Genomic DNA, 17,005 nt, shown 5'->3' on the forward strand with positions numbered 1-17,005 from the left:
TTCTTTGGGTCATTCGTCAAAAATGACAATGTGTTTTTAATAAATCATGTTTACCAATTCACTCTTTCCTTTTTAAAGAAGCAGCATGTAGTCTTTGCCTTTTTGTCCATTGTTACAATAAAATCGAGAAAAGAGAAAACATCCCATCAACCTTCAGCTTCACACTCGGGTGCATTGAAAGATCCATAACAAAAGAAGTATAAACACTGTCTCCTTTCCTACTTTTGTATGAGACAAAGGTGACAGACACTGGTTCAGGCCTAAGGATGGAGCGGAGTGTTTATGTGTGTGAGAGAGCATCCTTCAAGGCAGCGGAAAAGTTGTCTTTGCTTTCTGTGAAAAGCTCAATTGTTCCTTTCAAAACAAAAGAGCTTCTTTGTGTACAAACACAACAGGCGGTGGCTTCCCTTTCAAACAGCCCCCGAATAAACGCCATCTCTCTTCCTTTTACACACACACACACACACACACACACACACACACACACACACACACACACACACACACACACACACACACACACACACACACACACACACACACACACACACACACACACACACACACACACACACACACACCGTCTTTCTGTTTGTCTCCCCCTCGCTCACACTCGCAAACAGAGAGCCAAGTTCTCAAGGGACGGAGACCCGCGCAGCTCCTCTCAGCAAAAAAGCCGACACTTTGGACTCTCACATAATGGAGCAGAGAAGAAAGAGAGCCTGTCACTCAGGGGAGTAAAACTTTTCCTCTGTTATGGACTTGGCTGACCTTGTAAGGACATTGACAGTTTAGTCTGTCAGGAGAGAGAGAGAGCTCTGTTGACAGGTATCACACTGACATCCGCCACACCTGGCCCTGAATCCCAATGCCCCTGCCCCTCAGTCTTCTCTTACCTGCATGTACTCGGTCCAAAAATACAGGGGGGGGGGATACGTTTTCTAAAAATTTATAGGCCGAAAAGAAAACTGAACAAGTGTACTGTTTGTGTTTATTATCTCATAGGCGTGTTCTGTGATCTTGACCTGATTTAAATGACATGACTGATCGCCGTGGGAAAATCTATTTCCCCACAGTATTTTACCTATTTTAAACATTTCTAAAACCCCTGTCCCGTTCAAGGGCAACAGGATTATTGTTCTCTAGCATCAGTGTATCTCAGCGTGGGAAGCTCCTAAAGACGAATAACACACACTGATAACTAGTGATCAACACTACTGGTTGCCTGTAATTTACAGCAGCGATCTCTCATGGCTCCCAGTCATTTGAGTGCCACTGGATGCTAAAAATAAGAGGGCTGACTTGAGAAAGCTGAAGGCATGACAAGAGAAACCTTTAGGGTTTTTTAATGTGAAATATGTTGACTAATGTGATGAGTCATTAAACAAACTTATTTGAACGCAGTGAGAACAGATTTCTGATTTTACAACACAAACATGGACTTATTGGAAAACGAGCTGGATTTGTGTCAGTGGGAACGAACTGTACCACAAGAATACTTATTATTGTGCTTTTATAAATCCTGAAATTATTAAATGTTTAAGCAACTTTAGCTATAGTTAAACAGATATCAGTGTTGAAAGGAAATTTGAACTCGTGAAAATTCAAGCTCTAGTCACAAAGGTCACAAAAGTAAAAAAATAAAAATTTAATACCAGTTTCAGAGGATACTGGAAGAATATTTCAATTTCAGAATTGATATGGGTATTATTTCAAAATACCTCAAATTTTATTAGATGTTATCTCAAAATAAGAAAAAATATCAATATTAATTATAATTGCAGGCATAAAAAAATAATTGCATAAAATTAGGTTCCCCATTTACAATAAATCCTAATCGTATACATGTTCAGTCACGACGTGGCTCCCAGTCGTAAGGATGAAAATGATTGTGGCCCTCACCATCACAGTTATGTATCCCTGCTGCAGCTTCTGTTGGAGCCTACTTTCTAATGTTGAATAAGATATGATGGCTCTACAACATGGCTGGAACCCACTAAAAATAGGGCACAGAGGTGAGGTAGAAGTAAGATACACAATATGGATGGGTGTGGGTGTTTTCAACTGACCTGGTTTGAGTCAGCTCGACCAGTCGATGTAAGACTTACTGTAAACCGAGATCAACATTGTTCCGAGAGTTCACATTTATTCGACAATGAAAGTTTTTAACCCTAATGTGGCATCTATCTGGAGAGCACAAGGTGTTGAGGTGAATGGTATGAGAAGTGCCAAAACTACATATACACTTTGTGTAGGTTCTTCCTTTGTTTCCAAAAGAGCCGTGACCCATCTGGGAAAAGACACCCCACTGCTCCTCTAGGTTAGTCGCTGATCCTTTACATCCTTGTGAGGTACATGGTCTGTACTATTTTCTGTTTGGATTCTGCATACTTTATTGATTCTTCTTGAAGAAAAAAAAAAAAGTCTCCACATTTACCACATCCTAATTCGAGGAGCAGTGTGCTGCCACAGTATGTAACCCAGGATGACATTATACATTATAATTATATATATATCACATTTTACAGTACAGCACTCTCAAGTGTGCTCAAGTCAAATGAACCCAGTCATGCATGCAATTGTTCACACACACACACATGGTGACCGCTGCAAAGAACTGAATTCAAAGAGCATTTAGGGCAACTTAGGGTTCAGTGTCTTTCCCAAGGACACACACAACATGGACATGGATGGTTGGGGGTCAGGCCAGGAAACCCTGGAATTGGAAGCGTCATGTGCATCAAGGAGCTTTAGCCACCCAAGCCCCTGATGCAATCTCAACACTTTTCCTTCCTTGGATGACTTCTGACAGACTGGGACCATCCCACGTGAGCTGCAGCTCGGGAGAGGCAAATCAAGCAATCACAGTTTGGCCCCTTTCAAACTAGTTATATTTCCTACACCTCAACATTGAGGACAAATTGCTCCCTTGCAACATGAAATATGTCTCACCCAGTAACAGGTGTCATGTAGAGATCATAAAAAAAATGTACATTTAAAGCCAAAGCGCACTAATTCTCTCGCGATGTAGTTAGTTCGATTTTTAATCAATCTGTTACCCGCCTCCACATTTTTATTTAAGTATTTAATAATCCTGCATGACAAACCTGGAAAACCGAAAAAACAAAAGGAAAACACATTGGTAATTATTATATTCCTCTCATGAACGCCAAACAGTTAAATCAGAACTGATAGGACAGTGAAACATATGTGACCTGACTTGCTTTTACCTTGCACCTGATGGTCAGAGTGTGCATATTTATCTTAGAGTTACTTTAATCAATGTCATGTGTCCGCAATTGCTTCAAATAGATAATTGGACTTTCAATATTATTGTTGCACTTCATGAATCTGAATATGAAGAAAACACAGGAATTGATAATGATAAAAATGGCTGAATTGATAGACTGGCTAACTAATGGAAACAGAAAATGAAACAAAAACAACAACAGATTAAACATTTTAATAAGAACACTTAAGTAAAAAAAAAAAAAAAAAAGAAAAAAAAAAAGATTTCCAAAACTAGGACTTTGAGTAACATTAATAATGCATTGTCACAGATATGTCACAGGTACACAATAGAAACAGCTTTTATAAGAGGGGTGGATGGGTGTGGAACATGTCCGTGCATGTGTTTACCATCACATACACACACAATGGTCATTTTAAACAATGACCAAAATTAAGTTTATGTTAACCAAAATGGGATTCATCTTTTTTTTTTTTTAATTACAAATCATCAAAACCATAAACCAGTCAACAGTACAACAATTTATCTAACACTGTAAATGCTCGATCTGCAGGTGTGAAAACCCACAAAAAAAAAGAAAAAAAAGAAACTTAAACATTACTATTTTTAATTTGTTTGCTGGCCTTCATGAGAAAACAGCAGCTTCCCAAAAAAAAAAAAAAAAACCTTTATGTTCCATCAGGTAAAGTTCAGAGACAAACAGGACAAGAAACCAGGAAGCTCAATACGATTTCCATTTCCGACACATCTTCTAGTTTGGCAACGACGATGTCTGTTTGCGTTTGGTTTTTAAAAACTACTATGTAAACAAAAACAAAAGTGATTGCCTTACTGTTTGCATTCTAGTCTTTTGCAGGACGATGACACTTTCTAAACCTAAAATGCGTTTCGGAATCTGCATTTTGCACAAACGTCCTTTTCTGAAACAAACGACAATAAAAATCTTCACAGCTGTAATTTACACTGCAGTGCCACCGCTGTCTGTCGGAGACTTTTACCTGCTGATGAAACATGGTACCAGCAGAATATTTGCTGTGCCAATCGTTGACCTTCTGTGCTCAAAGTGTGAAGCGGTACTTCAGCTGATACGCATTGCCCTCACAATGGAATGACAAAGAGTAGAAACTTCTAAAACTCTATTTTATTTGAAGACAGTAACATGTAGGGATGCACCGATACAGATAAAATACCCATCATTGGACAAAATTCCCTTCGGTGGGGTTATATATGGCATGTGGGGGGAAAAAAATCAAACCGACATATAAAATAACTGTGATCCCTGTAACAAATATGCCTCAATTACTTTATCTCCAGTGACAAGAAAATAATGAAGGAGCTTTAAACTATTTAGTCACAGTAATGGATGGAATCAATGCTTAGTTTTGGGCAAAGGTTTAGTATCAAGAATCTTCATCATGAGTGAAAAATTGGCATCGGTACATCCCTAGTACCACAAATACATTATAAGCCACGGCAGCGTTTCCTTCTTTGCAGAAAGCTCTGGAAGGAACAACTATTGACTCATCTTGTAGTACCTCTTGAATGAATCAATGCTGTCTGGGCTTACATCAAGAATTAATGGCATTCTTTGAAACACACCAATAAAGACCAACACACACACACACACGCACACGCACACACACACACACACACACACACTCACACACTATGCAGAGGGCGAGTTTATGTTTTAAATAAATGGAATGAGGTGATTTTGGTCAGTAACGTGCATCAGTCTTGGCTTGAGGTGACACTGTAGCATCTGTAAATTCAAGTGGTGGCAGATTTATACGTCTGCTTTCATGTTTCATGAGTGTGTGCGAGTGTGTGTGTGTTATATCTGAATCCATGTTGTGTTTCTGTGTGAATTCATCTTCCCCACTGCACTGCACAGCCAAAGTCAGCCCAGACATACATTATGTTCACATCACTGTGAGCCTCTTTTTCTCTTTTCTTTTTTTACTCCTTTGACGTTGTATTTACAGGCAGAAAACCACGGCCTTTCCTACTGTATGTTCACTTTCCATCTGCTTATCGTTAACGCTGGAAAGAGAGGAGGAAGAGGAGCCAAAGTAAAAATGCACACAGACGTATTCAGAGATTCACAGGCTGAGAGGCTCCAGCTTTTAGCTATGCTTTCTACACTGGCAACAAAAAAAGAAGGTTCAATTATTTTGGCATCAACGCTTTGGTCACAAAATACCGACACTTTTATTCTTTTGTTTTGTTTTCACTTTTGTTTTCTTTTGCTCATTTGTTCTTGAAGTAAGTCCCAGTCATTTTACACCCTGACCACGTGTGTGTGTCCCAGTACAGAGAGAAGGTAGGTTTGTTGTAGTCCTGTCATCGCACCTCCGATGCAGTCCCTTTAAGAGGCACAGATTCTCTTATAAATTATGTGACTGTGAATGAGTGGGTAGGGGGGGTTTGAGAAGGAGGGTGGCCCCTGTGCCCCCGCTTCCCCCCTACACTCCCTTTTTTACGCCCAGCGACTACGTCTGGTCACCCCTTTTGCGAGCATGTTCTGCAGCACAGTTGCTGCAGCACTTTCCTCTGGCAAAGATTGTTCTTTTTAACGAGCACGCAGAAACTGCCCTCCGCCCAAGATTCTTCATTTGCTTTCCACAGACCAGGAAGAAGAGATATAGGGGCAGGTTGGAAGCAGGGGGCAGATGGGAGGGGGGGTACACACACACACACACACACACACACACACACACACACACACACACACACACACACACACACACACACACACACACACAAGCCGTGTGATTGGTCAGGAGAGGGTTCAGGTGACAGGAGGGTTTTTTTTTTTTGGGGGGGGGGGATCCAATCACAGGTGGTGTTCATCGAAGTGGAAAGTGATTGTAGTCCAGTGGAGTGATATGATCCAGGTCAGGAGAAAGATGAGAAAGCAGATTTGGGAGAAAAAAAACAGAGAGAGAGAAAAAAAACAAACGTCACACAATTAGAAATTTGAAGATTTTTTTTTCTTGAAAATACACAACTTGGTGTCATTTTGCATCACATAAGAGTTGAAGTGGGTCATCAGTCTGCTCACCCTCATCAAAAGATATTCACTTTGTGCCAATCGCCAAACAACAATTGTTTTAGTTGGGAGGGTAGGAAACAGACTGAGTGAACTTTAAGTTATCATCATCAACAGAAAGGTCACACAGTGAAGATAATTCTCTCCATGGAGCTTCATCTTATCACAAACTGGGAGAGTTGGTGGCCATGGATTCAATTTAACAAGAAGGTCATGGCAAGAGCAGCAAATCACAGGCACAAGTCAAAGCCTCAAAATCAGCTGATTAGTGAAATACATTAGGGCTCTAGAAAACAAGCGTGCACAATTTGAGGGAATAAAGAGCATAAAGCAAAGATGAAAGCAAATGAAAAGAACGACTATGGAGAACAAATTAAACTGAAAATCATGAGAGAAGCAGATTGTCAGAGGAAGTAGAAGCTTTTAGGAATCCGTTTGGACAATTTCAGGTCGATAGAGAAGCCAAACTTGGCAGAGGAGTGAGTTAACTATGGAACAACAGGACAAGAGTGTGTGAGTGTGAAATCCCAAAGAGACTTTATATTAATAATGCGTTGAACATGAATGAGACTGAGATAAAGAACAGGAAATGCCAAAAGCAAGGACAGGCTGCCTTCCTGCTTTGAAGCTACAACAAGGTGTTAGTACAAAGCTCAAAATATTGTTTAGAAAAGAAAAAAGAAAAAAAAAAACGGCCACAAGTGAATTCTTTGCTTTCCTTAATAAAGCCACCTTTTGCATTTGTGTTTTCACCCCGTGGGAAACATAAGAGAATTCTTTTAGCTCGAGATGTGAAATAGTCGAAGAGTTTGAGAGAAAGACGATATGTAAATTTGGACTCCTGAGGGCTTTGATTCGCTTACATAGTTAGGACCACACTTCTTTTTCTTCCCATTTTAAACAATGTGTTCTTTACTACTTTGACGCTTTACAAATCAATACATAAGGTACTTTATAACAGACGTCATTGGCATGCATGACTGCTACACAACAATGGTCAAATACATGTGCAGTAAGACTGTTTTAGAGATGGAAGAAAGCTGACAACTCACCATCTTTGCAGATGGTGCTGACCACGCAGGCTCCGGCCTCCAGATTGTAGCCACTGACGCAGCTGCTGCAGTTTCTCTCTCCAGGGCCCAAGCACTCGTAGCAGCTATTGTCACACCTGTCAGATGTGGTCATAACAGTTACACACCAGTCTGGGCATTTCATTAAACATATGTTAATTCAAATTTATCTCGCTTGATTTTAATAATCATCCTCAGTATTTTTAATGTATTTTTTTTCTTGTACTTTTCAGTTTCTTCTTACGTACTCATCTGTGAAGCACTTGATTTGATTTATTGATCTCGCACTGTAGCGCTACACCTAATTTCTACAAGAAGCAATTTCTCTCCTTTTATTTTTCCAATTTAAAAGATTTTTTTTTTGACGACAGTCGGGATAGGAATTGCGAATAAAAAGCATTTTCTAATATGGGCTGGTTACAAACGTGTAGTTTCAAAGGTTTGTTAAATGTTTACGTATAACCTGAAATTCTAGTAAATAAACTCACGATTTTGCGCTGAAGTTTAGTTTTTTTTTAGTTTACATTACTTTTAGCCCTAACAAAATGTGTTTGAATATTACATTTAACTTTAGATTATTTTCATTTTTAACCATTATTTTTGCCTAAAATGTCCAAGGGAGAAAGCCTCATGGAACAATCCCCTCCTTCACAGGCTGCACCATGCAACATTGATTTAAACAACACAGGTGAAAAGGCATGAAAAAATAAATAATAACAAACAATGATGTATTTAATTTATGGGCACCTTTCATAGCTGCCAAGGTCACCTCATAAAAGGTTAAAACAACATAAAAACCAATACATAGCAGAGCTTTTCCCTTCTCCCTTATTTTAAGTAATAATGTTGTAATATTGTCTTTTATTATGAGTGTTGTTGTTCTTAATGCCTTCTATGTGTGTGCGTGTAATGCAATTTTGAGCCCTGTCAAAGACAAATTTCTGACACCCTTTGGGTCAGACAATAAAATTCCATCCATCTATCTATCTATCTATCTATCTATCTATCTATCTATCTATAACACAAATAGTATAAAATAAAACCAAATAACAGTGTTGCTGGCGTGCTTGCGTGCAAACTAAAGCTTTGAACAACAGTATGAGACAACACTTTGAATAGTCAAAAACATAAAGAAATAGCCAGGTAATATTGATCTCTAGTATCTCAAGTGTGGACTCGAGAGTAGAGTGGCCACTGTGGGACATCATAAAAGCTGCCACCACAATCCAAATCCAGGTAGAGTGACAATGGAGCTAAATATTTATGGGAAATTATCTGCTGTGAGGTTCTAAGATGAAGTGGGAGCTGAGAGAGGATGAAGGAATCGAGTACGGTAAAGGGTCAAGTGAGTGATAAATAATTCAAAGTGGGAGAGAAAAATACCAGGAAGCCAAATGCATCATGAGAAACGATAAGAAAAGCAGACGTGATGTCTGGGTCTGTGGAGGAGTTTGACTGTGGGTGTGAGCGGAGACAAACTAGTCATCAAACTGTCATCGAGCACAGGAATAAGAGTGTTTACATGTTCTTTCCGTCACTATTCTCCTCTACCAGGTTAACAATAGTGGCGAGTGAAGCAACAGGACTGCACACAACTTTAGGACAGTAACAGGAGGTCGGTTTGTTACTGGTAACTCATAAAAGTGTGGAAGATTTGATGCATTGGTTTCCTGTTTCAACCATTAATTTCCACTGTTTTCTGCTTAGATTCTCTTTGCCAGGAATGTATAGAGAAAACCCACTCAAGCAAGGTGCACTTGCTTGCTTGTCTGTGGGTGGGAAAGTTGTTTTTCTCCTTATACTGTGGTGTAGACGTGTTGGCAGACATGCTGACTCACTTCTTACAGGACCTCTGCACCTGCCCATTGTCTGAGGTCTGCTCTGACAGGTAGTATCCAGCGCTGCATGTCAACACACACCGCCAGTCCTCCAGAAAGTAGCCATCTGCACACCTTGTACATGCCTCTATACCTGTGCCTGAAAAACACATCAACACATGCTTCAGGAATCGTGTTAACAGCTCAAGCAACCACTCGATGAGTAAAAAGTCAACTTTAAATGTCCATTATGACTTTAAATCAAGTAGTGGCAGTATGCTGTGGGCCACCAGTTCTTTCTCAAACACTACGCGAGTTCCTACCTGCACATGTGGCACAGGCTCGATGGCAGGGCTCACAGGTCCTTCTGTGGCCGTTGTAATACGTCCCTGCATCGCAGGTCATCTGGCACTTGTTTCCCTGAAGACTGAAAAGTAAAGACATACAAAATACACATTAAAACTTTTTTTTCCAAAGTACTTAAACTGGATATTAAGCCCCAAATTTCTCCAAGGGGTTAAGCAGCTGCAGTGTGTGACTATGCATGAATGTGACTAAGAATGTAAAGCGGCGGCGGTATGGTCTGGGTGTGCTTTACGGCCTTGAGGTCACATGATGAGCACACAGGAGTATTTGCGTCTTTTATAGCACAGTCAGATATATTTGTTGTTTTGACCGTCACACAATACCAGTAATTTTCAGAGTGCCAGATGTAGAGGTCACAGTGAGGAAACAGGTTTCTAAAGTCGGCTTTGTGAAGTCACATTGAGGACAGGTCGGTGAGCTCTCTGCATTGAGCTGAAAAACAGCTGGTCTGTATTTGCTCAAGTTTCCCAGAAACGTTCTCGTCTCGTCTGCTGTTCCTCCCCGGTTCTGAACTGGCGCGTGTCTATGTGTGTTACTGTGATCACACTGCTGCTCAAAGGAAATTATGGCCTACAAGTGTCTCCCACCTCCGGCTACACTGAATACTTAAAAGTTGGGTTCAAGACCGCAATATGTTTTTAAACACTTCACAAGTGTTTCCTTCATGACCCATCAGGAATCCAGCACTTTTAAAAAAAACACCCTGTACTCTGCCGGGTCAAGTGTAGCTGGGATGGTTTGAGGAGGCTGCTGTGGAAGTGGCCAAACAATGAACTGGAACATGTCTGCGTGGTCAAGATCAGAGGTTCTTCAGAGTGAAGATTACAACCCAAAAACAGATCTGCTTCTTGTGGGTCTCCACATGACACGAGTGTATGTGGGTTTTAATGGGCCTGGGTCACTGGGTGAATCTCAGTTTACCCAAATTGGGTTTTGAGAGAAAAACAGTTTGGAAAACCACTGTTTCACGCTGTGAACGGAGACCACAGTGTATTGCAATGTGCCGGTAAATTAGCAGCACTGTTCTCCTGCAGCATAACAGTGGATTTCAAACAAAATGTGTCTTATCCTTCCCCAAAAAAAGCAACGCTAACACTGGAGTCCAACTGATGCACAAATAACAATTCAAATCCATGTGAGGCTGTTCACTTGGGAGAATCTGAGTTAAAAGCCTCACATTGGCACCGTTTTTTTCAACTATGGTAGAAATACTACAAGAAAGACTTGTGTATGAACAAAACTTTTCAGATATTTGGGCAACATTAAGGTTAAATTTGGCTTGGGACTGAAACCAAATGTTCCAACAAACCAGCTCTGGTTTCTTTCACAGATCTAGACACTGAAGAATTGAGTAAAGAAGAATATTATCACAATTTCAGACATATGACTTTAGCAGTAAGCAGCCACACATGAAGGAAAAATGCTTCTTGTTGTAATGAGACTGAATAAGAGTACAACCCTGCTGACTTTCTTACCACAATACAGCTTAAAAATGATAAGATTCACTTGATTTATTTTTAAATTATGGCTGTGCTGTTGTCTAAGAAAGTGGAAAGAGGGAGCGGCTCTGGCCGTAAAAGATAACATCAACTTTCACAATCTACCAACTCCTTAATGTTACTGTGTGTTTTTGAAGGTGAATGCTACAAACTTGTTTCAGGCTTTTCTTTGACTGCAGTGTTGTGCTGAGACAGTCCTGGTGAAGCTCTATTACAATATTTTCTAGATACCATGCAGGCTATAAACGTTATGGTTATAAGAAGTAATCATGGAAAATCCAGTCAGCAGCAACAGAATTTGACTATTAGTCCCAAAACACGAGATCCTGTTGATTTGTATTGACCCTAATTTTTAATTTACCTTCTCATCTGTTTACATTAATAAAAAGATTATATTCCCAGCAATCTTATTTGGGCTTTTCACTTAATATCTTTTTCTTTATTCACTTCAGGGGGGCTTTAAGTGGATTTCGGTTAAAATAATTGACACACAATGACTTTGTCTTATCCTTATGTACAAATGGGTCAGAACCATTAAATATAAAGGACACTGAAACATTTGGAGCTTCCAACTTGTGGTTCTGTATTGCAGAAGTTTACCTCATTCCAGGTTTACATTCTGTGCAGATATTGGAGGCTGTACACTTCTTGCAGTTCTCCTGACATCGTCTGCAAATGTTGGAATCTGTAAGACACAGATTGACTCAGTCATACACAACGGCTAATTGGAACCAGAAGACTTGAAGAATAGAAAGTGGAACAGAGAAGAGGGTCAATGACCAAGAATACAGAAAAGGATAAAACGCAAGTTAGTAAAGAAAAAGGACAGGATTATTTGAAGCGGGGGATAAATGAGGGGAAAGAGGGGATTGGAAAAGTGATGAGGAAAAGGGTGTGGGCCGTGGTCTGTGGAGCTGAAAAAGAGGATAGTAGAGTTGGTGAGCGAGGACGGGAATGCAGATGAATATTTCAAAAAGGAAAAGAAAGGCAATGACACGCTTTGACGCGATGCACATGGTCATTTGTGCCTTCAGCAGCAGCGATGTTTGCCAGAAAGATATGTGAATTGCTTGTTTTATCATTCCTGGGGAGCCAAAGAATTGTCTACGGCCATAAATTAAAAGCATTATTTCCACATTGCAGAAATTCATTGCATATGTATGTCACAACCTTTGTGGTTTTCATTTGAGGTCAGCGATTGCGATCAGCACTGAGAGGGGGAGGCCGAGTGCAAGTGAGGATTTCTGGTTTGCAGGAATCTGAAAATCTGATAAGGTGGATACAGGATATGGACAGGCCACGGACTGATTTCCATAAAAAGAAAACGCACTGTTACACTGCCTCGGGAATGTCATTCCACCAATGGAGTTGAAAGTCAAAAATAATGTTCATTTTCACTTGATTTTATTAAAAGACTAGAACAGGCAATCGGTACTGGGCATACCTTTGCCATCATGAAAAACCAATGGATTACAAGGTTATTTGATCCACCACGCCACTCCTTCCATCATTTGTCATGGTCGTCTAAATTGTTTTATGCTATCACTATTTGACATAGATGTACACACATTTTATAATTTCCGTGTGACCCCCTCTGACCCCCAACCGCTAACCAGGGCAATGACGTCACTGCATCATGTGGCATGTCCGAGAATAGGGACTTAAAGCGGAACATTTTGACGTTGGTTTGACATCAATCGAATTAAAACTATTTTGTGATCTAGACCTTTGACCCAATTGCTCTCAATATTTAATGGGAGCATCCTTGGATAAAGACAAATCATCCCTGAAGATTTCATGCAATTCAGGTTAATATTTTTTTGAGAAAAGCTGGTAAAATACTTACATACATAAATAATTAAATAAGTAAATACACGTAGACGAAAATATAACCTTCTCGGCCAACTTTCGTCGGTCACCCAACTTTTGTTGGCGAAGGTAAAAACAATTCATCATTAAGAGTGTGAAACTCAGACTATTAACTCAATGCTCACACTCGACACACTTCACTTGAATCATGACAAGAAAAAAAATGTAGCTTGAATGCTCATGAAATAAATGACATTAAACAATAGGCGCTACTAAGAGGCTTTTACTTAGAAAGTGGAAGCTGTTCTAAGTAAACCACTCACAAAACGTACAAGACATACCTTTGTATAAAATAAGCTTGGAAAACACAAAGCAGTGCTGAGGGAAGGATGAACCTAAAAAAGCACTATAACCTTCATGGGTGAACTTAATGTGACCTTCTCTACGTGTTTTAATGTTTTTCATAAATTTCACCTGAAAGCCAAATATCCCTAACTTTTTGGTGAGAACTGCATCTCCAAACGTGGTATACCGGAATCTCTATTTTAGTTATTTTGCCCGCATAATTTAATTCATAACAGACATTTTTACAAACCTATCAAGTTCTTAAAATTTGTGTTTTGAGCATAACTAACAATAATTTACTTTTGGTTGAATTCTCCACTTCTCATAATCATAGGAAATATTTTCACAGGGTCTTAAATCACATTCACATATTGATAAGAGCAGCGATTCACTTTGTTCTGCTGTCAAACCCATAAAATAGAAAAACTAAATAACCCATTTAAAAAAAGGCTGTACAGTGTATATTTTAGCATTATAGTAACTTAGCTGGCATTTCAAATGTAACAAGTGCCCACAACACCTTGGCCTGTTGAAATGTTATGATTGAGCTTTGGTGGGGTCATATCAAATCTGCAGCCAGGAGTCATACTATCCTGGCTGCTACACAAATATATAGTCAGAATTATAAAAATATCATTTCAGCCTCCCATTCCTGCTTTGCTTTCAATCCAACTGGCATGTATTGTGAACATAAGCCAAACCACTCCACATGTTCAGTGCAATGTGATATTAACACTAAATGCACTGTTCTTCTTTATAAATCAGTCATTGAGGGAGAAAAGCTAATAATGTATCTTAAACATAACTAAAAGGTCAATTTTATTTTATTTTGAAGCCGACATTCATTTTCGTGATTGGCACAGAATTTTCCATCACGTTTGACTCAGCAAGAGCATAAATAAACAAGTGAGGAGATGGAGGACAAAGTGAATTTAAGCATTTTCAATGGCTACAATTTGTGATGCAGGTGGGGGACAGATGTTTCTCAAATTTGTTTCTCATTTGTGACCAACCTTCTCCACTCTGCGCTCTTCCACTCTGATTTTAGGAGCTTGGCGACTCAATAATGTGATCAATACACATGGCAAAGTAACAATTGGCTTGACCGGCCAATCAGAGCAATCAGTGACCTTGGGTGGGAATGCACTAGTCTTTATCTACCATTGGGAGAATGGACACTTTCGTCTGCGGGTTTGCAGGTCTTTTAAGTTTAATTAAGATAGCTGTTCTCTACATCGTAAAAAAAAACAAAAACAAACAAAAAACCCTAAAGTCTGAGGAAGATTATAAAAACTCCAAGTTGGAGAAAGGTCACAAACTTCACATGTGATTAGTTCTGAGAGTATGTGTAGTGGCAAATGTAGGAGGCGCACCGCTATCGAGGTAGAAGCCGTCGGCACAGTTGGCGACACACGTGTTGGAGCCCTCATTAAGGTGGAAACCAGTCCTGCACGTAGTGCACTGGTCACTGCGGCTGCCAACGCAGGTCTCGCACAAAGACGAGCACTTCTTGCAGCGTTTCCTGTCGTCACGGAAAAAGCCACTGGGACACTCTGACACACACATCCTGCAGAGAGATGACAGAAAGGAGAGATATGTAGACACCAGGTTAAAAAAAACAAAAAGTGGGATGCAAAATTTGATTTTATTGATTTTAATTTTGTCCGAAGGGTCGTCTGATTAAACAACTTCCCAATTACGACAAAATCGACCTCAATGCTCCATGATTATATTGTAAAGCACAGCCCCAACAGGCTCAACGTATAAAACATATGTATGATAATATAAAGTGTGTTTTCAAAGAGCTTAATCGTCTTTTTGTTGTAAAAATTTCTAACAACGAATTGAGACAAAATGAGGAGGGACAGGTGTGTGCATGTGGCAGGTCAACATCTGTCAGATAACTTTACTGCTTCAGTTCACCCACACACTCCCTTCTTACAGTGAGAAAGACTTTGAAAATCCTTGAGATGACATGAATGTACACACACACACACACACACACACACACACGCACGCATGCACGCACGCACGCACACGCACACACCACAACGCATGACAATTCTCTGCTATTCAGTCTTTACAAAGTGGTGGTCAAATTTGTAAAAAAAAAAAAAATCCATGTTGTTTACAGTTATATATTAATATTGGAGTTCATTACAATTTAATTGCAGGTCTGGCAACTGCTACAAGTGCCATCTCTGATGAGTCTCTCTTAAAACTTTGACATTTGAATTATAAAAAGCTTCAGAAATTAAAATACTGCAGGCCTGAGATGCAGTTTTTTTTTCCACAAATGAACATTAGACTTAAATAATGTCTCTTTTATATACAATGACCACATTGTCTCAATAGAGAATGACACTCGTTTTTAATAGAATATACATTCATTAAATCAGATTTCTTTGTTCTTTTATATACCTTTAAGTCTCATCAGTGACTGTTTACCTGAGATGAAAGTCAGAGTACATCCTGGACATGTTGCCCGTCTATCACAGAACTAACAGTGAGATAATCAGAAACATTGAGCTCTTCGGTCAATTTAGAGTAACACGTGTCTTAAAACTGTGAACGGGAGAAAACTCATGCATAAGATGAAAATTTCCTATATGAAGGTACAAGCTCAGAATCTAGCTCAGGTAGTCTCACTGCAAAGCAAGAAGATGAACAAAACTACACCATTTTAAGAAGTAATTAAACTGTGGTTAAAGTTATCTCAGAACCTACGGAGCCTCACTTCAGATTATTTATTGACTCCTCTTTGTTATCGTTATTGCTGGACTGACTGAAGCCCCAAAATCAAACACACACAGAAAACCTAAACAACCAAGTCCCAAAGGCACACACATTTCAGTGAGCGTACACCATCAAACACATAGGTAGCTATGTAATTATTTCAACATTAAGCACCACCACCTCCGTTCATCAATTGCTCCCTGTGGTGGCAGAAAAGGGCAGCCCATCTCTAAAGCGGGTTAATCACAAGGCAGCACCCTAATCCTGCGCCTTCTCATGCACCTGCAGCACTCTGCCTTTTAATAGTGCCGAGACAAGCAGACACAAAGGCAATTATCACAAGCTTTGATCATAATAGGATCCTAAGGGCACACACAGACACGCACAAATGCCCAAATTTACAGTCGGACAGCCGTACGACTGACACAGTGAGGAGACAGAGACAGACGGCACACTGTGGCTGATGGGAAAGTGCATCTGGACAGGAGTCTGATGAGACTTTTTCTACATGCAGCACACTTAACGATTTGACAAATTGTAATCACATTAAACTCTGAAGGCTTCAGGTTTGCTAACCTGATTCAACAAACCAAATCACCTGTCATTTCCTCACAGGGTGGAGTGACTCATGCTGTTACACAAGGACAACGCTACTATGGTCAATTTCTGCTTCTGGGTTGATTATCAAAGTCAATCCTGCATGATGGTCTGAAAAACAAATGTCTGATGCATTTAAATAAGTTAAATTTTGCCCATAGCTGCATAAATTCACGAATTGAAGATTTGAGATGCCAACACATTCACTTTATAAAACTGCCTGATTGAAATACACCCAGCTAATATTGATCTGTCTTCTCGCTCGACTTCAAGACTCTTTACAACAAACAATGCTCAACTAACAAACTTCTGTTTTCTTTCTTGAATGCAAAAAAGCAGAAAAGGCTCTATTAGTGCTCATGAAACACATTTACTTTTACATATAAGCTGTGAGTATATACAAACAATTCAACTAAATTGGAAAAAGTCAGTTTTGTTTATGTCACAAATTTGTTATCAATAGG

At 39.6% G+C, this 17,005-nt stretch overlaps 1 protein-coding gene across 2 annotated transcripts in view; it reads right to left on the reverse strand.

Annotated features, from left to right (window-relative positions):
• Nucleotides 1–3,733: 3,733 nt before the first annotated feature.
• The window catches only part of pcsk5b (proprotein convertase subtilisin/kexin type 5b), a 61,225-nt gene continuing 47,953 nt past the window's right edge, over nucleotides 3,734–17,005 (reverse strand). The window contains exons 16-21 of one of the 2 annotated variants that reach the window (XM_080467778.1): nucleotides 14,582–14,775; nucleotides 11,655–11,739; nucleotides 9,513–9,616; nucleotides 9,211–9,349; nucleotides 7,355–7,470; nucleotides 3,734–5,868 (exon numbers count right to left, since the gene is read on the reverse strand). In XM_080467778.1, coding sequence (XP_080323904.1) covers nucleotides 5,753–5,868; nucleotides 7,355–7,470; nucleotides 9,211–9,349; nucleotides 9,513–9,616; nucleotides 11,655–11,739; nucleotides 14,582–14,775 — 754 coding nt within the window. In that variant the 3' untranslated portion in view covers nucleotides 3,734–5,752. The remainder of the gene's footprint in view (nucleotides 5,869–7,354; nucleotides 7,471–9,210; nucleotides 9,350–9,512; nucleotides 9,617–11,654; nucleotides 11,740–14,581; nucleotides 14,776–17,005) is intronic. The other variant, XM_080467779.1, reaches the window with a different exon arrangement.

The sequence above is a fragment of the Lipophrys pholis genome, assembly GCF_963383615.2.
Source record: "Lipophrys pholis genome assembly, chromosome: 7".
In the NCBI taxonomy this organism is placed as follows: domain Eukaryota; kingdom Metazoa; phylum Chordata; class Actinopteri; order Blenniiformes; family Blenniidae; genus Lipophrys; species Lipophrys pholis.